Source organism: Myotis yumanensis, unplaced genomic scaffold (assembly GCF_028538775.1).
Source record: "Myotis yumanensis isolate MYYU_CA2020_CCGP unplaced genomic scaffold, mMyoYum1.0.hap1 SCAF_4, whole genome shotgun sequence".
NCBI lineage: Eukaryota > Metazoa > Chordata > Mammalia > Chiroptera > Vespertilionidae > Myotis > Myotis yumanensis.
This window is the reverse complement of record NW_027223755.1, coordinates 50,281,310-50,307,573: the sequence shown is the minus strand read 5'-3', so window position 1 is coordinate 50,307,573 and position 26,264 is coordinate 50,281,310. Positions and strand designations below refer to the sequence as shown.

The window sequence follows — 26,264 nt, the reverse complement described above, 5'->3', positions numbered from 1 at the left end:
ATTTTGCGTGAAATAAACTACAAGGCTTTTTGAGGATTGGGAAACTCAGTATCTCCTCGGTATGTCACTTTTATCTAGGTAATTACCAGTCTGTTCTCTCTCATACCTTTGATGTCCCCCCAAATTAAATCAGTGACGAAAGAAAAACATGGCTAATTTTAGCATTTCTCTTTCTGTTGCCATGCTCTGACAGTAAGTGGCCTTTTTGCCAAGGAATAAATAATATGTGCATTTATTTGTTCATAGGCTTTTATATGGTGAAATTAAGGCACAATATATAAAGGCTCAAGTGCAATTATAAAATAATTTTCTAACTTTATTCTACCATTTAGAAAATACATTTTCAAGTAAACTTTAGTTTCAAAATAAAACATTACCTTTATGAGTAAGCTGTGTCCCTAGGCATGAGACAGACAGACTGTAAGGACAATTCAAGGTATGGATATTGGTCATAATTGAAGGAGACTGCTATACAATTTACTTGGTGACAGGAAATGATCATAAAACTCGACCGAATGAATATACAGACAAAATTATGTTTCCACTTACTTATATAATAACATCTCATGTAGATGTTAATAGAAAAAGTTTAAATTCTAGTAATTCATTCTATGGATAGTCCATAAGTAACAAATACCCAGAGTGCAAGGATGTTTAAGGAAGCATTGTTTATAATTGCAAAAATAATTAGAAATAACCAGCATTTCATAACAGGAGGCTAGAAAAATAAATTATGGAATAACTATTAAAAATTGGAAACAAAGTACATCTGTATGTGGTAAATTTATATGTACACACAAAAATATATATATACTAAATATAAATATGTACATACACTATGTATATATATATACATATACTTTTACACACAAGTACATACACATATGTCCTTGTTTATACATTTATAAATATTTGTATGTTTGCGGAATATTTCCTGTGGGATACACAGGAAGTCATTCACAGTGTTTACCTTTGGAAGCAGGGTTTAGAGTAGAGCAGAGGGTAGAGAGTGTGTGAAAAGGGAGAAACAGATGTACTTTTCACTTTATATTTCTCTAGTGTTTGATTATATTTTATACCATTAGCATATGCTATTTCTAAAATGAAAGGAAATGAAAATAAAACAATTACTAGGAAAATAGAGTAAAAATATTATAAGAGTTTAAATTCTCACTGTCACTCTTTCTGAAAGCAGACATGACCCTGCTGCTGTAAGGAAGTGGGAAATTATTTCAGTAATTTCAGAGGGATCTCACATTTAAAGCAAACAAGAGGGTAACTCAATCTCCATGGCCGAAAGGGGAATCTGTAAGTTGTTTGCTTAAAAAGAAAAAAAAGAAGCAAAATAATCTGCTACTCTATTCCCATCATACACAGTGTAATTTCCCTGTCAGAGAAAGAGGAGGCCTGAAGAACAGAGTCAAGGCCGCTCGTCCAGGAGCCTGCTATCAGCCATGCATGTGCTTGTTTAGTAAAGAGCTTAGGGATATACAGCCTCCTAAGACTTTGCCCCTAGTGAGTGAATGCCTCACTTTAACGTTTCCCACTATATGTAGCTAATTTTTGTTTTTTTAAAAAGTACAAATTATATTGGAAAAACAGAATATTCAACACATTTCAAAATCAATGAAATATCAGCCATGCATATTTGCTTAGCTAATAATATGGGTAAACATGTATGGAGTGTGCAGTCTGTGCCAGGTACCATTCCAAGATCATTTTCTGTATTAATTCATTATATCTTTAGACAATTCTCAAAGAGAGGTACTGTTATTACATATCTTGATTATTCAGATAAGAAAATCTAGGCTAGGAGAAGTTATATAACTTGTTTGCCAATAAAATTTTTCTTTACCTACTCTAAAATATAACCCAATTTTACTAGACTGTATTGAAAGTATGTGATACAAAAGTAAAATAACTTCTCAAGATAAAATTACTAAAATGCATTTTTTCTAAGACTGAATATACAATGAAGATCAAAATATACAATAATTCTGACATGCTTGGCCCAATAATTAAAGTTAATGTTTACCTTTTGCCATTATAAGCTATGCACCTGTTTACATATATCAAAGTCTCTGCTATACAGCTGAAAATATAAAGTAGAATCATCAAAATACTAATATTCTCTCAATTATCTCAACCCTATTTAGCTAACAGCTTTGAATTAACAGTAGTCTAATCTTTAACATAATGTTTTAAAAATGGATTCTACTTTTTAAAAAATATTTTAGCAGATTACATTATAAATGGGAAACCACAGCCTAGTAAAGTGACAACCTTCAACCACAAAGTAACTCATTAGAATTATCCTACCTAGAATCAGAAGTTATTGAATTTTCCCCTTGTGGTCAAACCACAAACCATGAAAAATATGGTGTGTACCATCTGAAATACACTGAACTTCACTGGTACTTTAAATAGTTTTCCTAAACCATTAGCCACACAGAGAGCAAATTAGTTTACTAAATATGCACCAGCCATAATCATATTTACTTAAAACTTGAAGAGATATATGTTGGGTAAAATTTTATATGCCGTCCTAACTCTCCCCCAAAGCAAAAAATCCATCTAAACCCATGTTTGAAAATTAGTCATTTTCCCTGTTTGAATATATTTTAGCAATTGGATGTCCTCTACTTTTAGAAACAGCCTCTTCAACTTTGACAGTTTTATTGGCTATAAATGCTAACACAAATCAAATTTGCTTCCCTAATTTTTGACCCATTTGCTCTGGTTCTTCGAAATGTATTTTGTATTTTAGACAGCCATCACTTTTCCCTAAATCCTTTCCCGGTTACTTATCTGCAGCTGCCTTAAAGTTTCTTATAGAACTATTTTCTGGCTTCCCATTGGCTGATTAATGTTCTCACTGAAACATGATTCATGAAAACGGTTAAGGGTCTCAACATAACCTGAACGTCATAGATCACAATGTAACCACAGCTGTCTCCATACTGTTATTAATGTAACTCGGGCCTATGTTATTTTTGTAGTTAACTGTAGTTGTTTTACGTTTTTAAGCAATCCAGTTACACATTTGATTGCTGAATTTGTGTTAAAGTAAAATTTCAAATTGTTTACATTAACCCGCATCAGATTATGTCTCTTCCATTCTAGTTTTCAATCTGTATTAGTAAGGTTTCTCTATATTGGTTCTACATGTATTCTCGATGCAGGCAGCTCACTCTTTTAGCTACGTTTTCAGGTCTGTATCAGCTCCTACCTGATAAGACAGTTTCCTGTGTTTTCATTCAAATCACTCATGAAAAAAACGGAAAAGGTCAAGGACATGGGCAAAGACCTTCAGCACACCACAGGGGACCTCAGTCCAGGCAGATAAATAACAACATGCACAGAACACACATCTTAAACTCCTAAAGAATTTTGTAAGAACATAATCTAGCAAAGGCTCTTTTAATTTCAGCAAATATTTAAGATTTATGTTAAATGGTTTAAATTTATTTTTACATTTTTATTTATTTTTAAAATATATTTTTATTAATTTCAGGGAGAGGGAGATAGAAACATCAGTGATGAAAGAGAATCCTTGGTTAGGTGCCTTCTACAGGTCCCGCACTGGGGATTGAGCACACAACCCAAGAATGTGCCCTGGCCAGGAATTGAACTGTGACCTCCTGGTTCATAGGTCAACACTCAACCACGGAGCCCCGCTGCCTGGGCTATTCCTACTTTTTTAATTTTGGGGGAAATTTAGCTAACACTACAAACTTTTCATAATTAGAGCTGCTTAAAAAGCTATAAAACAAAAATTCTGCCCTAACCGGTTTGGCTCAGTGCATAGAGCTTCGGCCCTCGGACTGAAAGGTCCCAGGTTCAATTCCGGTCAAGGGCATGTACCTTGGTTGCAGGCACATCCCCAGTAGGGAGTGTGCAGGAGGCAGCTGGTCAATGTTTCTCTCTCATCGATGTTTCTAACTCTCTGTTCCTCTCTGTGAAAAATCAATAAAATATATTTTTAAAAAAATCTATGAGATAGGAATTATTATACCCATATGCAGATTTAGAACCAAAACTTAGAATCAATAACTTGATTAAGGTTACCAAGATAGTGGCTGTGCCAGAATTCAACCCCAGATGCAGGACTCCAATTCAGCACTGACAACTATATCATACCTAGGAAAATATCCCTTCCTTGAGTCTGTCTGTTATTCTCTCATAATAAGACCACCTCACTTTCTTTAAATATTGCTGTACAGTGGAAATCCCACATCCCTCTTATTCAACAAGAAAAATGAGAATGCAAGTGCCCCAATACATCTGTTTACATAAACTTGTCCTCAGGCATACTCAGAAACTCACATGAAACTATCTCTATCACATGAAAGGTTTAACAATACCATTATGTAGAAACCATTATCAAAGGCAGCATTTCGGTTGTGCCATTAGTCACATTAATCCTGCTGAAGTGGACCCAATTCTCACATTAACTTCTTTATCAAGCAAATCAGCATAAGACAATAGAGACAGAATTTGGGATTTTAGGCAAAAAAAAAGGAGAGTTCAAATCTCTACCTAACATTAACTAGTTGCTAGGGGCCTCAATCTATACTCTCTATCCCAAAGTGATCTCTTCCAAAACAATGGCTCCATTTTCCAACTTTAAGTCAACAGTTTGCTAATGTAATTCAATAGCAAGGGCCTCAGTTCTGAGATTTAGCCCTGTCTAGTCACTTCTCTCAAAGTTCCCACTGGAGATTGCACAGGAACTTCACAGTGAGCACTTGGAGTGCGGGTGAATTTCCCGCCAAAATATAAGATGGCTCTGTCTTTTGGTTTTGTTCCATCCACCAAAAGGGTGGATTACAAACAAATATTTGGTAATACACAGTTACAATCGGCCCGAGTTTACACGTTTCCCGCACTCCACCGCAAATCTATATGAACCGAGTTAAAGACGGCTCCCGCGGAGTACGCGCAATTCACGCAAGCCGACTTAACTCGTTTCCCCGCACTCCAAGTGTGAGCATGCCCCCTGCCCCCCCCCCCCATCACCTTTCTCCCAGTCTCCAGTGATCATTATCTTTGTTCCACCTTCTTCAGGCTTCATAATCAATCACTACCCCCTATATTTCTACTTTTAAAAAAAGTAAAAGAAAAAAAGCCACCTAAAAGCTGATCACTTCCCTTAGCTTCTTCTGCTACCTCCCTGGTTCACAGAACGATGCTCTTCTCTCCCCTAGACACACCTATATCTAATGCTACTGGATTTGCCCTCATGTCAACTATTTTTTAAAATATATTTTTATTGATTTCAGAGAGGAAGGGAGAGGGAGAGAGAGATAGAAACATGAATGATGAGAGAGAATCATTGATTGGCTGCCTCCTGCACACCCCCTACTTGGGATCGAGCCTGCAACCGGGGCATACGCCCTTGACTGGAATCAAACCAGGGGCCCTTCAGTCCGCAGACCAATGCTCTATCCATTGAGCAAATCAGCTAGGGCCTTATGTCAACTCTTGTCAACTCTCCCCTGTTCCCAACTCACCACTAACAGGGAAATCTTTCTAAAATGCTAATCTCATCATGTCACTCCCTTGCTTAAAATAACTCTATGACTTCCTCTACAAAACAAGTTCAACTTTCTTCCCATGCCTTACAAGGCAGCCCACATCAAAAGCCTCATTTCCTACCACACCCTTATTTTCAACCTTACAGGAGTTCTTTTCATTTCCTCAAATTTACTATGCTCTCTATTGCTGTATAGTGTATAAGGTTTTTCTTGCATTAATCTCCTGGGAATGCAGTGATGAAATTACTTCCATTTCAATATAAAGACTATCAGATAAAATAGTCTGATTCATTAAAAAGTTGAAAGGGTGTGGGGTGGGAGTGGAAGTGAGGAAATGAGGTACCAACCTGAATGAGCATCCAGCTAAACTGGCAAAGATACAGGTAATGGGTGACAGCAGCCAGGGCCGAACAGCTCTCATCTGTGAGCTGGGGACTTGCGTATGCAGATGCCAGAAACACAATCTGTAAGAAACAAATACTTTTATTTTTAAATCAGGCTAAAATCAATCAAGAATATTAAGAAAGTAAACTGTTTTCTTATCTGATTTATGATTCCATGACTCAAAGGGACAATAACTTGATTTGTTGCCCAAACTGAGATGACTAAGAATCTTCTAAAACTGGCAATACATGAATTTTTATATTTCTAAGAAACAATGGATCTATGAAATTATGTTACATGTTGCTTTGGACTGCCAAGAGGAAATTCTCAAAGTAAACCTTATTCTAATTATTGATGAACAAAAGTCCCATGAAATACATGTGTTTTAGGTAAGTAGAAAAGAGAAAAGAGAGCAGAAATACCATTCCTTGTTTAAGTCAAAGCTAATGGGAAAAAACAGAAAGAAGCAAAAGCTGACTTTACCCCTCACCAGCATCCTATTGCTGAGAGAAGTAACATACATAACAAAATGGACCAATTAAAAGTTAAATCTCCAATGCTATGATTACTCTAATCCTGGGGATTTTATTTCAACTGTCCTCAAGCCTTTGTTCAAGTGGCCTTCGCCACCAGGCCTCTCTTGACCACACTATTTAAAATCACACTGTCTTTGCTTCTAACACATGTGATTCCCCCACCCCTACTTTTATTTTCTTTTTTTAAAACAGAATTTACCACCATCTAAGATGCTCTATAATTTGCTTATTTATCATGTCCAAATGAGTTCCCTGAAAAAATAAAGTCAATAAATTTGCCTTTCCAGATCATACCACAAATAGCTTTTGAATGATTAGAGTTTATTATAAAAACATGCTTAGATTTTCCTCAATTTTAGCTTCTAACTTCTGAGTTGTAACACATTTTAGGTCATCAATTTAACCTTCCTAATTTCCACAAGTGTTCACTGAACACCTTCACTAAAGCAAAGCACCGAGACCATGCCCTAAAAGACCTTGGAAGCACAGGCTGTGAGATCAGCACACCTCCCTTCCCCCAAGGAATAATTGCACTGTTTTATGTTTTCTTTTTGCAAAGTGGCATCTGTTTCCATAAAATCTTTAAAAGTGTGCCTACAATAAATTTAGTCTCTCTAATTCAGATTCTAAAATACGGATTGTGTTGAAATTACTTGGTATTTTTGTTCTAAATAACCTGAACAGTTTGATAGACACACACACACACACACACACACACACACACACACATATATCCCACATTCAAAGGCTGTTAAATCGTGTTGTTTACCCATATCTTCAGAAAAAATCACTTCTACTGTCGTGGTAAAACAACCTGCTTCCCTGTTTATAATGGTCTGGCCCTCTAGCAACTTCAACACGAAATTATAGCTAATTTGCCTACAAATGTCAGGTGGTCATAATAATCTGGCCACTCAGTATATATAAATCTAAGCGACCATTATGACCAAACGACCAGAACGACTTGAATGACCAGCCGACCAGTTGCTATGACACACACTGACCACCACAGGGCAGACGCTCAATGCAGGAGCTGTCCCCTGGTGGTCAGTGCACTCCCACAGTGGGAGCGCTGCTCAGCCAGAAGCCAGGCTCACAGCTGGTGAGCGTAGCTGCGGCGGCGGGAGATTCTCCTGCCTTCGTGGCAGTGCTTGCAGCAGCAGCGGCAGGTGCAGCCGGGCCAGGATGAGCGGCAGGTTAGCTGTGCCCGGGCCTGGCTGGGGCTCCTCCCCGGCTGCCTGCCACTTCGGCACTGCTACATCCCCCTGAAGGGTCCTGGATTGTGAGAGGATGCAGGCCAGGCTGAGGGACCCCACCTGTGCATGAATCCGTGCACCGGGCCTCTAGTTTAAAATAATAATGAAATCCAAGTTGTAATTGAATGTCCCTAGTTTTAAGCACCTTATGAAATTTATAAGTGACATACTAATTTAAATAATTATTATTATTTTCAATACTTTTTATTTGAATCAAATTAGTATAGGTTATTATTTAAAATTGTGTTTTCAGAATACAGTTTTAACACCCCAAATTCCATTCTTAAGGTCTGATTCAATTCTCAGTAGCCCTTAATATATACTCCCCTTGCTCCACCCCACACACTTTACTATGGACATTCTCACTTCTCTGCCTATGATGTACTCTCCATCTTATCCAAAACCTTCTCTGTTTTTATAGGACCAGTTCAAATTCCACCTGCCTATTCTAATCATAATAGACTACCAGACTTTCCTATTTTTTAAAAGTGGCATAGCACTTACTATTGAACATTTATAATGAGCCAAATATTGTCCTTTCTAAAAGGAGAGTGCCCAAGGATAAATCCAGAGACACATATGATGCAATAAAATGTGACAGATATGGATTAAATTATCAGAAAACACAGAGTCAAGATTGATTAATCCTGCTTGTGAAGTCAAAGAAATTTCCAAAGAGGAAACAGAAATGCTTTAACGCCATTGATTGCTATTCCCTAAAACATGTTCCATCATCTCAACTCTGCTTTGTTCTCTTCTTTCTTTTTTTTCTAGCCAGAATTGGTTTCTCATCTTCCTCTGTTGAAATTATGTCCATTTTTCAAGGCATACTTGAAATGTCAACTCTATCATAAATATATGGCTATTTATTTCAACCATAAACAACCCTTCCCTCCTCTGAATTTTCAAAACAGGATTTTATTAACCTAAGGATTGGTTTTCCTATAAACCTCAATTTCCCCAATTCTTAGATAAAATCAGCCTTAATTTTATGGAAAATTGTCAACTCCTTAAAGGCAACAATTTGATCTTATTCTCTATTACAACTATTGAGATACATTTAAAAAAAAAAAAAGAAGCAAACATTGACTATCCCATAAAGACCCTATCATGGATTTAAGCATAGGGTTGTTTAAAACTAGCTTAAAGAACTTATATGCATATATGTATAACCATGGACACAGACAATAGTTTGGTGAAGGCCTGGGGAAGGGGCAGGAGTGGGGTGAGGAGGATAATGGGGAAAAAGAGGGGACATCTGTAATACTTTCAACAATAAAGATACATTAAAAACAGCTTTAGTGAAGTATGATTAACAGACAGTAATTAGTACATAAAATGTATGATCTAATAAGCTTTGACACATATATACACCTGTGAAACCATCATCACAATCAAGATAATTAACATGAACATCAACCCTAAAGTTTCCTCATGATCTTTGTAATACCTCCCAGCACCACTGCTTCTCATATCCCCAAGCAACCTGTTTTCTAACACTACACATAAGTTTGCATTTACTAGAATTTTATGTAATTGGAATCAGATGAATTCTTTTTTTCTCTAGTGTATTTCACTTGGCATCATTATTTTGAGAGTCATCGAAAATAATGTGTCACTAGTTCATCCTCTTTTTATTGTTGCGTAGTGTTCCAATTAGGTATCCTTTCACCTGTTGATGGATATTTGGGCTGTTTCTGATTTTTGACTTTTACAAATAAAACTGTCATGAATATACAAGTCTTTGTATGCACATATGCTTTCATTTACACTGAGTAAATATCTAGGAGAGAAATGGCTAGATCATATGGTATGTATTTATTTTTAAAAATGGATAAATTATTTTCCAAAATAATGTTTACAACATTTTACAGTCTCACCAGTAATGCATGAGTGTCCATTTCCTCCACATTCTCACTAAAACTGTTATGGTGAGTTAGTTTTTGTTTTCTTAACAACCAAAAGTTTATTTGGAAAGTTACGGAGGTAGAAGGAGTGAACCATAATGAGTTAGTTCTTAAGATTTCAACCTGCCTAATAGGTACACAGTAGTTCCTTATGGTGGTTTTAATTTACATTTACCTAAACAGTAATGATGTTGACAATTTTTTCATGCTTATTTGCAATCCATATCTCTTCTTTGAAAAAATGCCTTTTTAAATCTTTTGCTCACTTTTAAAATTGGGTTGTTCTACATTTCAATCCAATGATGAGTTTGTTTTACATTCATCATACAAGTCTTTCACCAGATATATGATTTGCAAACATTTTTTTTTTCCAGCTGTGGCTTGTTTTCTATTTCTCTTTCTTTTAAAATGTTTGTTTTTAATTTATTTACTTTTTTTTGAGAGAGAGAGAAAAGGAGAGAGAGAGAGAAAGGGGGAAATAGAAACATCAATTTGTTGTTCCACTATTATACATTCATTGGTCGATGTTTGTATGTGCCCTGACCAAGGACTGAACCCACAATCTGGTGTAGTGGGATGACAATCTAACCAACTGAGCGACCCTGCCAGGGCCTAATTCTCTTAACAGTGTTTTTTGAAGAACACCAGTTTCTTAACATCGATGAAAACCAATTGGGTTGGATTATACTTTTTTGACTTCTTACAGATTATACTTTTGGAATCATATCTAAGACAATTTTGCCTAGCCCAAATTGACATGATTTTCTAGAAGTTTTATAGTTTAAGGTTTAAAAATAAGGTTTGTGATTGACTTTTAGTTATTTTGAATTTGATGAAACTATAGTCCAAAGCTTTTTGTTTGTTTTGCATGTGACTATCCAATTTTTCTAATATCTTTTCTATCGGAAAGACTATCCTTTCTCTAATGAATTACCTATAATTACATATTGTATATGCCTGCATTTATGGGGATCAATTTCTGGACTCTCTAATCAGTTTCACTGAATGTTATATCAATACCACATCATCTTGATTATTGTAGCCATAATTCTTGAAAACAGGTAGTGTCAGGCTCAAATTCATAAATTCATTGTTCTTTTTCAAAGTTGATTTGGTTATCTCAAGTCATTGGCATTTTCATATGAATTTTAGAATCAAGCAGCTGATTTCTACACTGAAAAAAAAAAGACTGCTGGGGTTTCTTTTCTGGGACAGTGTTGAATCCTAATCTAAGGAGAATTGACATATTAACTCTTATATCTATCTCATGAATACAGTTTACCTTTCCATTTATTTAGGGTTTTTTTCCCTATTTCTCTTAGGTGTGTTTTGTAGTTGTCCATGTATAGGTCTTTCAGATATTAAAAATATATATACCTAAGTATTTATATATTCACTGTTATTGTAACTGATATTTCATTAAATTTTAATTTTTGTTTGTTCATTGCAAATATATAGAAATACAATTGATTTTTGGATATTGCTCTTGTATCCTGCACACTTATAGAACACGCTTAATAGTTTGAGTATCTCTTTTGTAGAAAACATTTATTTTCTACATAAAGGATCATGCCATCTCTGAATAAAGGACCTTTTACCTATCTATATAATAAAGAGCCAGGGTCGTAACAACCGTTATGACCAAAGGCTCCACCAGACCGGAAGTCAGTGCTGGGCTGCGGGTGCCCCAACCCAGCACTGACTGCCTAGGGGGCTGCAGATCAGGCCTGGAGAGAGGCCTGTAGAGAGAGAGAGGCAGGGTCTGATCCGTAGCCTCTGTGGCAGCCATTGATCAGAACTTGCCTCTCTTTCTCTCCCGGCCTGGCCAAGAGCCGCACCTCCATTTCTCTCCAGGCCTCCTCTGGGGCTGCTGATCAGCCCTGTCTTTATGATCAGGCCCCGTTGATAGGCCCAGAGATGCTAACTGGCATAGAAACTGACCAATCAGGACCAAATCTGGGTGAATGTAAGGAGCCAATGGCTGCCTAGGAGGCAGAGCTTTTGACGCTGACTGGCATAGAAACTGACCAATCAGAACCAAATTAGCCAGCAGAGGAGGGCAGTTGGGGGTGAGATCAGGCCTGCAGGGGAGGGCAGTTGGGAGCAAGATCAGGCCAGCAGGGGAGGGCAGTTGGGGGCAACCAGGCTGGCAGGGGAGGGCAGTTGGGGGCAAGATCAGGCCAGCAAAGGAGGGCAGTTAGGTGTGATCAGGCAGGCAGAGGCAGTTGGGGGTGAGATCAGGCCGGCAGGGGAGCCAGTTGGGGGTGAGATCAGGCCAGCAGGGGAAGGCAGTTAGGGGCGATCAGGCAGGCAGGCAGAGGCAGTAAGGAGCAATTAGGCAGGCAGAGGCAGATAGGGGCAATCAGGCAGGCAGGCAGAGGCAGTTAGGGGCAATCAGGCAGGCAGAGAGGTTAGGGGCGATCGGGCAGGGAGGCAGAGGTGTTAGGGGCAATCCAGCAGGCAGGCAGGTAAGTGGTTAGGAGCTAGCGATACCAGATTGTGAGAGGGGTGTCTGACCCCTGTGGGATCGGGCCTAAACCAGCAGTCAGATATCCCCTGAGGGGTCCCCGATTGAAGTGGGAGCAGGCTGGGCTGAGGGGACCCTCTCCCATGCACAAATATCGTGCACCGGGCCTCTAGTCCTATATAATAAAAGGCTAATATGCAAATTGACCAAACAGTGGAACGACCGGTTGCTATAACCTGCACTGACCACCAGGGGGCAGACGCTCAATGCAGGTCAGTTCGCTCCCACATGGGGAGAGTTACTCAGCTAGCTCACAGCTGGCAAGCGCAGCGGCAGTGACAGGAGCCTCTCCTACCTCCTGCTGCAGGTGGGCGGTAAGGAGCAAGGGGTCCCGGACTGCAAGAGGGATATCTGACTTCCGGCTTAGGCCCGGTACCCCCAGTAGGTAGGTAGATAAAGAGAGGTAGATAGATGTAGACATAGTGTACACACACGCACAATATTGAAAAGAGGTGATGAAAATGAACACTCTTGCCTTGTTTCTGACCTTAGGAAAAAATATTTAGATTTTTTCTATTAAGTATTTTTATGGACTGAACTGTATCCTCCCAAAATTCATATGTTGAAATTCTAATTTCTAGTACCTCGGAATGTAATTGTATTTGAAAAATGAGAGCATTAGAGAGATAATGAAGTTACAATGATGTTCTTATAAGAAAATTTTGGATAGAAACATTCACCCACACAGTAGAAAGATCACGTGAAGACAAAGGGAGAAAACAGACATCTACAAAGCAAGGACCGAGGCCTCAAAATGAAATCAACCGTGCCAACACCTTTGATTTTCATTTTAAATAATTCATATTGCTGTATGTTCACATTTCTTATTTTTTTCTTCTGCTTTTTAAATCTGCTATTAATCTCATCCAGTGTATTTTTCATCTCATGAATTATAGTTATGATTTCTAAAAATTTGATTTAGTGCATTTTAATAATTTCCATGATTCTACTTAACTGTTTGAACACATGGAATTCAGATATAATAAATGTATTATTGTCCTCGTCTGCCAATTCTAACATCTGTAAAAGTTCAGTATTAGTTGACTTATTGATTTACTCTTCTACTTATGCCAAATTTTCTTACTTTTTGCCTTTTATCCTATAATTTTTTTTAATAATACCAGACATTTTTTGATTTTACCTCTTTGGGTGGTGGATATTTGTATTCATATAAATATTTCTGAGCTTTTTAGGATGCTCTTGGAAGCAGTTTGATCTTTTTAATTCTTGATGTTAAGATTTATTAGGCAGAACTATTGTGCTCAGGCCAATTATTCCTTAGTACTGAGGAAAGTTCTTTCTTGCTTGTGATGCTTGAGATTTTTCAGTCTGACTAATGGGAACAGACAGTATTACTGGCCCTATGTAAGCACCTGGCATTGTATTATTTTATCCTTTTGGGTGATTCTTTCTCTGGCCTTGAGTACTGTCCGCACACACATGGACCAATCAGCACTCAGCTGAATACGGAGAGCCCTCTGGAGTTTTCTCCTTTCCGGTAAGTACTCCGTCCTACAAACTCCAGCCACTTTGGTTTTCTCAGACTCCCACCTTGTCTCCTCAATTCTGTTAGTCGGCTGGGCTCCACCTACATTCTTCCTCCTTGTGCCAGCACCTGGAAAAAGCTTATGAGGCTCTACTCCAGGGCAATTGCTAAGCTCGCCTTGTTTGTTTCCCACAGCACAAGGATCCCTATCCTTCACTGCCTGATGTCCAGTCTATTGAAATTTGTTGTTTTATACATTTTTCCACTTTTCATTTGTTTCAAAGTTGAGGGTAAATCTGGCTGCTGTGATTGCACCTTGGCTTGAAGCAGAATGTAGAAGATATGTAATAACTTTTGGACCTTGTTATTAGTGTTCTATATTTTTCTTTAGTTAAAATATTTACTATTATTTTGGTGCTCTGTCCTGAACTAAAATGCACTTGTATCTAAATGATCCATATACAGTATTTTGTAAATTTTTATAGCTAACATTTCCTAATCCACTTAGCTTCTCTTGACCACTGAAATTTTTATACCCTCTTCTTTCAAAATCAGCTAATAAGGTATTTTAAACATAAGTTCCAACGATAAAAGCAAACTATTTTAAGTTACTAAAAAATCACAATACATTGAGCTCTAAATATTTCTGCTACATATAAATCACTTACATATGCAAAATCCTTTTCAATAGAAAATAGTGTATATCATTAAGCTGATGCTAAAGACAAAGACACCTTTGCAAGCTGCTGATGCACAGACCACTATGTCATGGCCAATAATAATGGTATTCACAAGTGTAATGACATTTCCATGCCACTAATGCATTCTGTGGTGAGACTTAACCTTATCAGCATTAGCTATGCAACTTTTAAAATTACTTGAAGAATCCCTTAAAATTATCTGAAGACCTTTGACAAAGAATTAAAATAAAACATCAATATAGCCCTAGCTGGTTTGGTTCAGTGGATAGAGCATCAGCCTGTGGACCAAAGGGTCCTGGGTTCGATTCCAGTCAAGGGCATGTACCTCAGTTGCAGGTTACTCCCCAGCCTGGGCCTTGGTCAGGGCTCATGCAGGAGGCAACCAATTGATGTGTTTCTCTCACATCGATGTTTCTCTCTGTCTTTCCCTCTCTCTTCCACTCTCTCTAAAAAAAAAAAAAAAAAAAAAATCAATGGAAAAATATCCTTGGGTGAGGATTAAAAAAACAAAACAAAACAAAAACATCAATACAACTTAGTGATCATCTTTAATTCCTTATGCAATAGAGTAGAAACCAGAAATAAAAATGTAACTCTAAGGAAAGGCTATCAATTTTTTTCTTCTTAACTCTGCTCACTAGATATAGCTTAGAGCATGTTCCTACAAACAGGCACTTGTAATAATGCCATACTTAATTTACTGTATCTTTTCTTCATTACTTTGCGATCACATAGTATGTTCACCACTTTTCTTTTTCTGGGCTAGCATCTTTTTCACTGGTATTTTTATTCTATCCCTTAAAAGAATGTTTAAGTGTCAGGTATATTCTGTAAATACCAAATCTTAATTTTCAATATTATTAAACTATTATTAAAAACATCTTATTAAACATAACTATTTTCACCAAGTTCACACAGCTATTCCTCCCCCCCCCCCCCCCCACACACACACACATTGTTTAGAAGACTTTAAATATTTTTGGATAGTCCTCCTGTGGTCTTCATATCAAGGAATATAAATATGTTCTGCTCATTTCTTTCTCTCTCTCTTTCTCTCTTCTTCCCTTCCTCCCTCCCTCCTTGCCTCTCTCTCTCTTCCATTCATCTTAAACAAATACCAACTCCCTATAGTTTATACTTCCTTTGGCTGTTCTATAATTTTTGACACCAAAGACCTAATCGCTAAACTAAATATACCTCTGAATGTCGTAGGTGAGGCAGGGAGCTGCGTTCGGGCTTTAGGCAATAGTTTTTGGCAACTACTGAATGTTAGAAACCAGTCTAAACAGGTTTTTATCATTATTACATTTTTATAGTTGCCATAGTAAAAATACAGTATAAAAATCAATATATTTAGAATTCTCAAAGACACATTCTGTAAATGTCCTGTCTTTGGTGCATCCTTGTGCTGGCTGTTGTAACACAGGGCACGTATCTCCTACTTATGCTACATGTTACTGTCAGAACATTAAGCATGTTGCTATCTCACCACATCTAACAACTAAAATATATAAACATTCTCCATTAAGTAAATCAGTAGCTATTAATCAGAGTCAGAAGCAGGTGGAGATTGGGAGTGTCCCCTTAGATTACATATGCGCACAGTCACATTAAGTTATTTGTTTTAGCATGTCACTTAAAAGAAGTCAATCAAAAGATGTCAATTATCACTTAAAAGAAACCTAAACCTCGTGTCAATACACATTTCAATTTTTATTCTAGCTAATCTTTGGTAAAGTAGATTGCTTGGGATATCTGACATCCAGAGATAAAAGACAATTAAAAGGTCTTATAAACAATAATAATAGGAATTACACTCGCCCGATTGTTTTTAAACAGTAATTTCCTCTCTGAAAAACAGATCTATAACACCAAGACTAGTACTTTTCATCTGGTACATAGCCAAAGAGGTATTTTATTTTTATCAGTAATAATAATAATAATTACCATTTAATGAATGGTTATTATGTGCCAGGTGTCGTGTTAAATGCCCTATATGATATTATTTCATCTTATCCCTAAATAACCCAAGCGATTTAGAGATCAATGCCTTCATTTTATAGGAGAAAAAGGTTCAATAAAATTTTTGCAAAGTTTAGAAAAGAAGCCCTATGTTTTATGTAATACACAGATACTGATATATTTTGTTATTAAAAATTAACCTCAGCTTAAAACTTAGTTACCTCACTATTTGTTAAAATATCAAAAGTACGTTTTAATTACTGTTGATAATTATTTGAACACTCTTTTGGCAGAGTGAAAATTAAATGAGCATAGCCAAAACTTTATCAACATTTTAAAAATTAAACACATTTCTATGTCTTTAAGAAGGAGCTTTTATCCCTAGATTTTAACAAATAAAAAATGTAGTAAATTTCCTACAACCATTACCATACTCTTTCTCTGTTATGTTATTCTTTGTACAGTTCCCCTTTTATTTTATTTTTATTTATTTTTCAAAAATCTTTTTTATTGATTTCAGAGAGGAAGGGAGAGGGAGAGATACTTAGAAACATCAATGATGAGAGAGAATCACTGACTGCCTGCCTCCTGCATGCCCCCTACTGGAGATTGAGCCAGCAACCCAGGCATGTGCCCTTGACTGGAATCGAACCTGGGTCCCTTCAGTCCACAGGCCCATGCTCTATCCACTGAGCTAAACCAGCTAGGGCTGCCCTTTTCCCCTTTTAGAACTATTCAAGAAAATTATGTTAAAACAACTATTATAAAGGAAAAGTTCTCAGTATTTTCATGGCTAATTAGTTTCAAATCATATCTTTACTTCAAATCCAATCAAGTAGCTAAATTTTTTATATGCAACTTTTTAAATTTTTCACTTAAATTGTTATTAATTAACAGTGGGGCAAGTTGCACTGACTTTATCTGTAATTTCACAGAGGTCATTAGATTCCCTGGTATCAAAGGTTGAGAGCAACCGCAGGATATCTGAAAAAATGGCATGACTGAATCAATTCTGAAGGGGGACATACGTACAGAGCATGCGACTCTGTGGAAGGAGCTGGGCACCCAGAATCCATAGTGGAGGCCATCTGAGGTGTGGCAGCTTAGATCATCTAATTAGCCAGCCCATGAGGGTTAAAGGACTGATCCATTGCCTATAGAGAACTTGAGAAGCTCAGTATGAGCAAGCTGAGTTCTTTTATCATACATTATAAATCTATGATGAAAACAAAATTGACAACAGACATTTTATTCAAATCAAAAGAGCACGTGGGTGTGCCTAAATTTCTGCACTGCACCACTCATCCAATGAGGCTGTGCTCTGGACACTATAAGCAAAGCTCATTGCATAATGGAATGAAGGGAAGGGCCAGAATTGTAGAAGTTGGGCTAGCATATTTTACTATTTCATAAGATCTTTGGAAGAAACTCAGGCTACAAATGCAGATTTTATCTCAGAGTTGTCATAAGAATCTGCAAGTATTTTTTTTATTGATTTTAGATGGCAAGAGAGAGAGAAAAGCATTGATTTGTTGCTCACTTGTTTATGCATTCATTGATTGATTCTTGTATGTACCCTAACCGGAGATCGAATCCACAACCTTAACATATGGGGATGACGCTCAAACCAACTGAGCTTCCCAGCCAGGGCCTTCCAAAGATATTTAATATTTGAAAATAAAAGGCTCTGAGAGACTCAACTTTTCAGATACCCCAGACACCTCATGAAATGAACAAAAATAATAATATAGACTAGTGATTAAGATCACGAGTTCTGAGCCAAAATGCTTAATTTACATTTTGGCTTTATCCCTAATTAGTTGTCTGGATTTTGGAAAATTACTTTTCTGTGCCTTTTATCTTGTCTCAAATAAAGATGATAAACATAGTATCTAGCTCATAGGGTTGTTGTGAAGATTAAAAATATTAATAAGTATAAATTTTTATTCTAAATATCGGTCACAAAGCAGGCCTGGGTAATTTTTTTAGATAGGTATAATTATTTGCATGAAACTGGATAGGTTGATGAACAGCTAGCAACTGAAGAATACATTTATTCTCAACTGGGAAATAAATGAGAAGTCAATACAATTATATTTAAAGAAATAGAAGATTCCGTGGTATAAATGACATCACAGTTTCTCGATTTTGATCACCTGGAACTGTTTTAATTTTGTTGTTGAAGTGGAAACATGAGGATGTTTATGAATTGTCAAGGGTCTTTATTATCTGAGAAGGTCAGTTAAAACCAAAATCTGTGCAAAAAATAAACTAGATCCTCCAAGATGATCCAGTATTCCTAGAATTGTAGAAGTGGGCATATGAATGCTAGAACTGTCCTAAAATATTGAGCATTGTGGGTATATTGGATAATGTTTTGACCCAAACGAGGAGGGAAGTAATTAACATTTATTGAGTTCATAAGGTATGGTAGGTTTTCTGCGGTTTCTGTAGATATGTTATTTCATTTTAATTTTTAAAACAGCCCATTAAGATTATTATCCCTGTGTGATAGCTAAGGAAACAGAAACCCAGAGGTCTTAGAACTAACAGACTTGGGTTAGGCTTATCTGACCACTAACTCAATTCTCTTTTTGCTATTGCCTGATGTCGTTGTACTGTTCCATGACAAGTGCTGAATTCAGGCAAGGGCTGCCATTAGTTCTTTAAATGTGGGGACAGAATTGAGATTTGCCACATGGCTTTCAAGACTATTTCCGTTAATACCGGTGTTCCAGATTACTTCTCAAAGCTGGCGACTTTCACAAATGATTAAAACTACTTTTTTTAACGAATAAGTTTTACTAAATGGCTTTTTTATATTTTATGCTAATACTAAAATTTATATTCTTGAACTGATAAAATGGGTGACAACAGTAATCAACAGAAAATCAAATGCCTCTATTTTAAGTTTTAAAAATGAAAAAAATCACACTATAGGTAATTCAGCAGGATACAGGAAATAAAAGAGGGCTATGTAAAAGAAAACAGGGCCAGTCAACATAAACAGGTTAAGATCTGCATAAAAGCTCACTCCTGTATCTAAATGGTAGATATTTGAGGGGTAATTTGGTAGTTTCCTATTATTATCTACACAGGCAGCTAACCTGAGTTCATGTCCCAAAGGAGAAAATGTGGGTCATAAGATACTCTTTGGGATAAGACAAGAACTTGTGGAAGCTGAATTGTACTTTGATCATATTACATATGTTGTATATCTACAGATCAGCCTCTGGCAACTTCAAGTGTCCAGAATGCTCCAAACTTCAAAGTACCCACCGTTCAAACACACCCCAACCTTTCTCATGGCCCCACTTCAATCGCAAATGAAAACTTAACACAAATGTACCAATCTTGAACAGAAAGTAGCAATGGAAATAGAAGGGCTTAGAGATAATAAATGGTAGCTCATGACTGTCTGATCAGAAGGAAAAGAGCACGCCAACTGCCTAATGATGTCTATAAACAGTCAGCTTTTTTGAGCTACAGTGAAGATTGTCTGGAGAAGTGGCCAAAACCGAAAGAATGGCAGAGAGAAAACAGATGGAAGTGGATGTGGGGGCAGCAGAAATGAAGGCACTACCTAGGCAGTAAAGACATCCAGCACTAAAAGCAGACAGAGGTCATTTTTAAAGGTTCAGCGCAAACTGGCAAATATCAATCTTGGTATAACGGAGTTTGGGCTATCCACAGAAAATCTTCATTAATTTTAAGTCTGGGTGGAAATATCAACCTCAATCTTTTTTAAAAAATATATTTTTATTGATTTCATATAAAAAGGCAGAAAGAGAGAGAGAGAGAAAGAGAGAGAGAGAAATAGAGAAATATGATAGAAAATCATTGATTGGCCAGCTCTTGCATGCCCTTTACTGAGGACAGAGCCCAAAACCCAAGCATATGCCCTGATCAGGAATTGAATCATGATCTCCTGATTCATAGGTCGATGTTCAATCACTGAGCCACACTGGATGGGCTCAACCTTAATCTTAAGAAAAAATTCCTACTTTAATAATGACACAGTTTTATCAATATTACCATCAAATTGCAGCTTGCTTTATAGGATTTTCAAGTCAGGAAGGTAAACCAACAAATCATTAGACAACTACAAATATGGTCAGTACAAAGAAGGAGAGAATTCAACAAGAGACTCATACTACTTTGATTATTGTCACTCCAGAATTCATGTCCACCTAGAATCTCAAAAGTTGACTTTATTTGGAAATAGGATTTGTGCAGATGTAAATAGGATTAGTTTAGATATGGTCATACTGGTGTAGGGTGGTCCCTAAATCGAATGACTGTTACCCTTATAAGAAGGCCATGTGGAGAAACATACATATACATACAAGAAAGAGGATCATGTGATGATGGAAGAGGCAGAGATTGGAGTAATGCCTCAGAAAGCCAAGATTCACCAAGGATTTTGGGCAACCACCAAAAACTATGGAGAGACAAGGAAGGGTTCTGAGCCTTTAGAGGGAACATGGCCCCTCTGACACCTTGATTCAGACACCTAGTCTCCAGAACTGTGGAAGGATACATTTTGAAATTTTTAAGCTGCCCAGGTGTAGTGCTTTGTTACAGCAGCCCTAGGAAACGAATACAGGCTCCACCTTACATAGGAAGGTCATGGGAGACCTCTGAAAATGATAGTCAAGTAAATGTGAGAAGAGAGGTTTTGTAGGCCAAGGAACCACAATCCCAGAATAGAGAAGAGTTTGTCAGATTCAAGAAGCTGTATGATTTTGAAACAGGAATTTTTAGGGGTGAAAAAGACAGGTTTAGGAAATTTTAGAAATTAAGGGGACCATGAAAGAAGCACAGGGCTGCAGAGCAGCAGAAGGTATATTTCTATAGAATAGGGGAGCTGAAAATTTGCAACAGGTACATTTCCATAGAATGAGGGAGCTGGAAACAGCAGAAGGTCTATATTTACAAAATAAAGGGAAGGAAACCCCTCATTCAAAGGAAATAAGAAAACAATAAGGGAGGAGGGGAGGAAAAACCTCACAGGTCCCAAGTGAGGTTGGACCTTTGAGCTCAGGAGTTACTATAGTAACCAGTCCAAGGAAATAGTGACCAATCAGAGGGAATATCAAGGCACAAAGATCTACAGCCTTTATAAACCGTGGAAACAGAGACTCGGTGGGACTCTTTCCCCTCCCCATGTGAGAATCTGTATTTGTTCTTTAATAAAATTCCACCTTTGCTATACCACCTTCCGTCAGTGGATTCATTCTCGACTCCGCCGGACAAAAAGCCTGGGAACCATCCTGCCCAGGGGAACACCGTATGTTCCACTCCAAAAATTCCATTTCAATTTGTCTAAGGTCATTGGGCCAGGAAGTAGCAGAATTGGCACTTGGTTCCAAGTCTTCAGATTCAAAGACGAGGGGTGAAAGCTTTCATACTATGCCCCAGAGCCCAGAAGATCTCACAACAACCGACTGACTAATCAACCAACCAACTCACTGACCCACCCCTCATTGTTCAATTTTTTTGGTAAGTGAAGCATGGCTACAGATAGGCATTGCAGATATTGCCGAGAATGGACATTTTTATAGGAAACAGGAGAAGGCAAGTGTTACAGAGCTACTGTGATCTTCCCTCCTAGCCAAAGCAAAGACGTGTGAAGACCAGCTTAACAGTCTCTAAGTCTTGGTGATTATTTGTTGCTCCTACTTGGAGAAGGGGTGGAAAAGCCTTCCTGGATGCAGAAGCTCTTTCTTATTCAAAATCTCCCCAAAGACAACCATTGTGACAACCTTCCTAAAACATTCATCATATCTCTGGCCTGAAGAAGCTGGAAAGCTCACTTTTTCCTACACAAATTCTGGCTGTAATAGCATAGCCAGTGGTCGGCAAACTCATTAGTCAACAGAGCCAAATATCAACAGTACAACGATTGAAATTTCTTTTGAGAGCCAAATTTTTTAAACTTAAACTATATAGGTAGGTACATGGTTATTAACTTAATTAGGGTACTCCTAAGGCTTAGGAAGAGCCACACTCAAGGGGCCAAAGAGCCGCATGTGGCTCGCGAGCCGCAGTTTGCCGACCACGGGCATAGGCTGAAATCAGCCTCCAGACAGGTTTTGTTTGATCTGCTTAGGATTTAAAATCCAGATATTTCATGCAATAGTTCAGGGATTCAATTTTTCTTGAAAAGAAGTCCTTGTCATAGAGAATGATTAGTCACAGTTTGATAACGGCTTCCACTTAAAAGAGAATGCATTGCCCTGGCCTATGTGGCTCAGTTGGTTGGAACACCATCTCATGCCCAGGAAAGTTGTGGATTTTATTCCAGGTTAGGACATATACCTGAGTTGCAGGTTCAATCCCCAGACTGAGCACATAAGGAATCAATGTTTCTCTCTCACATTGATGTTTTTCTCTCTGTCTCTGCTTCTTTCCCTTTCTTCTTCCCTCCCTCTCTCCCTTCCACCCTCTCTGAGTATCAACGGAAAACTATTCTTGGGTGAGGATTAACAACAACAACAAAAATGGATTAAATGCTCCAATGAAAAAACATAGGGTGGCTGAATGGATAAGAAAACAAGACCCTGACATATGCTGCCTACATATGCAGATCGAAAGACACACACAGACTGAAAATACAGAGGCAGGCAAAGATATTTCATGAAAATGGAAACAAACAAAAAAGTTGGGCTGGCAATACTTACACTTGACAAAATAGCCTTTAAAACAATGGCTATAACAAGAGACAAAGAAGGACCCAGCAATTCCACTTCTGCATATTTACCCAAAGAAACCCAAAATACTAATTTGCAAAGACATGGGCATCCATGTATTCATTGTGGCATTATTTACAATAACCAAGATATGGAAGCAACCTAAATGTCCGTCAATAGATGAATGGATAAAGAAGTGGTATAAAAATACAATGTAGTATTACTCAGTCATAAAAAAAATAATAAAATCTTGCTATTTGCAACAACATGGATGGACTTTAGAGCATTATGCTAAGTGAGATAAGTCAGACAGAGAAAGACAAATATCATATGATTTCACTTTTATGTATAATCTAACAAGACAGAAACAAACTCCTAGACACAGAGAACAATTTGATTGTTGCCAGAGGGGAGGAGAGATGGGGGCTGGGTGAAAAGAAAGAAGGGATTAAGAAGTACAAATTGGTAGTTACAAAATAGTCATGAGAATGTGGGGTATAGCATGAGTCATACAGTCAATAATATTGTAATAAATTATGTGTGGTGTCAGATGAGGGCTAGATTTGTTGGGGTGATCACTTTGTAAGTTATATGAATGTCTGGTCACGGTGCTGTACACCTAAAACTACTTAATATTGTATGTTAACTGTAATTAAAACATAAAATTATGTTTTAAAAATTCTGGATGGCTTCTGCTAAATGAAATGTCAACATGCAATATTAAGTTAGCCACAGGTTTTCTTATGCAGCTGAATTTAGACTATCCCTGTTCTGCATGAGAGGATATCTGTGCTGCTGAGAATTTGGGTTAGAAAGTTCTTCCAGTTCTATCTCCAATCCCTGTGTTTTCAGTAGGAGACCAGGTTGGCAGTGACTCCTAGAATAAAAACCATCTAGCACAGTGGTTCTCAACGTTGGCTGCACATTAGAATCACCTGGGAATCTTTTAAAAATCCTGATTTCTGGGCCTCATCCTCCAGAAATTCTGTTTCTTTGTTACTAATGTTGTGGCCTCACCCCATAACAAAGAAACGGAATTTCTGGAGGATGAGGCCCAGAAATCAGGATTTTAAAAAAGATTCCCAGGTGATTCTAATGCGCAGCCAAGGTTGAGAACCACTGAATTCTAGCAGGTTTTAAATGGCTTTGGACTGCTGCCTGGTAATAGTAAAACCCCCAATTAATGAAACAGAACTGATTTGAATGATGAGTTTGAAATATACCAGAAGCTTCACATCCACCCTCCTGCCCATCAATTTAACTCATTCCTGAAGGTCATCCTCATTTTTAGCAATGCCTATTTGTATTATAAATTTTCACAAGCCTGATCATTTAATATCAATCAATTTCATTTCCTTTACTTAAGGAAATCTTTTGTGACTTTAATCCTCACTCAGGGCTGTAAGTGATTTCCTATCTCTGTTGATTTAGAGCAAATGGGCATCCCGCATGCACATTCTACAATATTGTAAGTAGAATCATTTTGAAGTTCTATTTGCTCTTGATAATGATACATGCTTACAATATTTAAAAGAAGTGCTTTTACTTGGCATGATCCTGAGGAATTCTCCAGAAACAGGTTTTGTTTGTATTTTGTGTGGGGTTTTTTTTTTTCTTAGAAAATGTTCAAAACTTAAGGATGCTATTTTACCAGCATTAACATTCTACTCTGAAGGAAAGGGGCAAATCCCGTGGGGAGTGGGGAGTGGGGGGTGGGGGGACGCAGAAAGCTCTCCTGTAGCACAATGAGCCATTTCTGTGTTTCTGTCACAGAAGAATAAGAAGTTTGTGAGAACATTTTGGCCAGGACCACACACTCAAATGAGAGCCCCTGGATGGCCTTCACAGTGAAGCTTAGAAATGAGGCCCTGGCTGGCTGACTGCCCTTGGATGCTCCTCCTCCCTGCGGGTCCCACCTCTTCTCTGCCTCCCATTACTAACTAGTGCCGGCTCAAACTGGCTGGCTCCAGCCTGCAGCATCCTTGCTCTCTTTCTGGGCTTTTGTTTGAGTTAGAATAGAGCCTGGCGTTTTGCTTCCACGCAGCATGTGCAATTAGCCCACAGACTGAAAGACATTATGGCATATCTTTCACTAACCAATCAATGACCTAATTATCTGAGAAGATAATATTAATCTAAAGCAAATATAATAGCTTGCTTACTATTTATTATCTATCATATTTGTGTTTCATCAATTCTCCTGGGCCTGACAGTTTAATAGCTTTTATCCCTTGGCTAATCATAAGGCTTCCGTATAATTGTCTGTTTGCTGTTGATGAAGTTCTGCAGAAATATTTGTATAAAGAATCTGAAAAGACTCCAAGTTCATTCGAATATCCTAACTTTTTCTGTTTTTCCACTGGACAGACAGGAACAGTAAACAGAACAATCCTGAGTCATTCAACAAAGAGAAAACTGGAAAATGTCACTGATACGGTGACATTATTTTAAGCATTGCACTGGTTTTTCAATTATTTGAGCACTGAATATGTTCCTTCTGTAACAATACTGTGGGAAGGAAAGCTATTCCAAATCAATTTTTGTTTGCAGAATAAGTATGTCATTACCAAAATTCAAAGGAAATAAAAGGATAGAAATATTACATTCTGATGAAATACAAATTAACATTATTTAGTCACACCAAAGAGCTGCCACCTCATATTGAAGGCAGATTCCCTTGAGAACTAAAATACCAAATTATGAGCAAAATTCTGGCCTCAGGCTTCTGTATTTCTAGACAAGACAGTGTGTGTATGTGTGTGTGTTGTGTGTGTGTGTGTGTGTGTGTTGTGGAAGAAAGAAGAGGAGCAAAGAAAAGATGTGGGCAATGTGACAGGTTGGTTGACTCTTTTAGTCAAGGTTTTTAGAATCCTCCTAGGTGCTAACACACACTTGACAAACTTAATGGGATCTACCAAACTAAACCAGCCAAGGAACTGAATTTGGTTGAACAGCAGGTATCACACCCCGGAAAGTGAACCTCTGCCAGTCTGCACCTCTGTTTTGTTTGGCCAGTACAGTGTTTTTAATAATGTGAACATGAGTGCCCTTAGGCAGGGCACGTACTCCTGTGTCCCCACTGTCACCTTCCCATTGCCTTGCCCTTGTCTTCATTCGATTGCGGTGTGTCTGGCTCCTGAAGGCCATTGAGTTGAGTCTGTGACTCCACTTCAGAAGCTGAGTCCAAGGACCTCACCCTCCACTGGCCATGGCCTGAAGCCTACCTCCAAGCTCCTGACATGGTTCCCTTCTACGTTAGGAATTTCTGTCTCAGAA

The 26,264-nt window shown here is 37.8% G+C and overlaps 1 protein-coding gene across 1 annotated transcript in view; it reads right to left on the bottom strand.

Annotated features, from left to right (window-relative positions):
- The window catches only part of ADGRV1 (adhesion G protein-coupled receptor V1), a 451,408-nt gene that overhangs the window by 156,060 nt on the left and 269,084 nt on the right, over nt 1–26,264 (bottom strand). Inside the window, exon 87 of the mRNA XM_070413740.1 lies at nt 5,885–6,001. Within this exon, the coding sequence (XP_070269841.1) occupies nt 5,885–6,001 (117 nt within the window). The remainder of the gene's footprint in view (nt 1–5,884; nt 6,002–26,264) is intronic.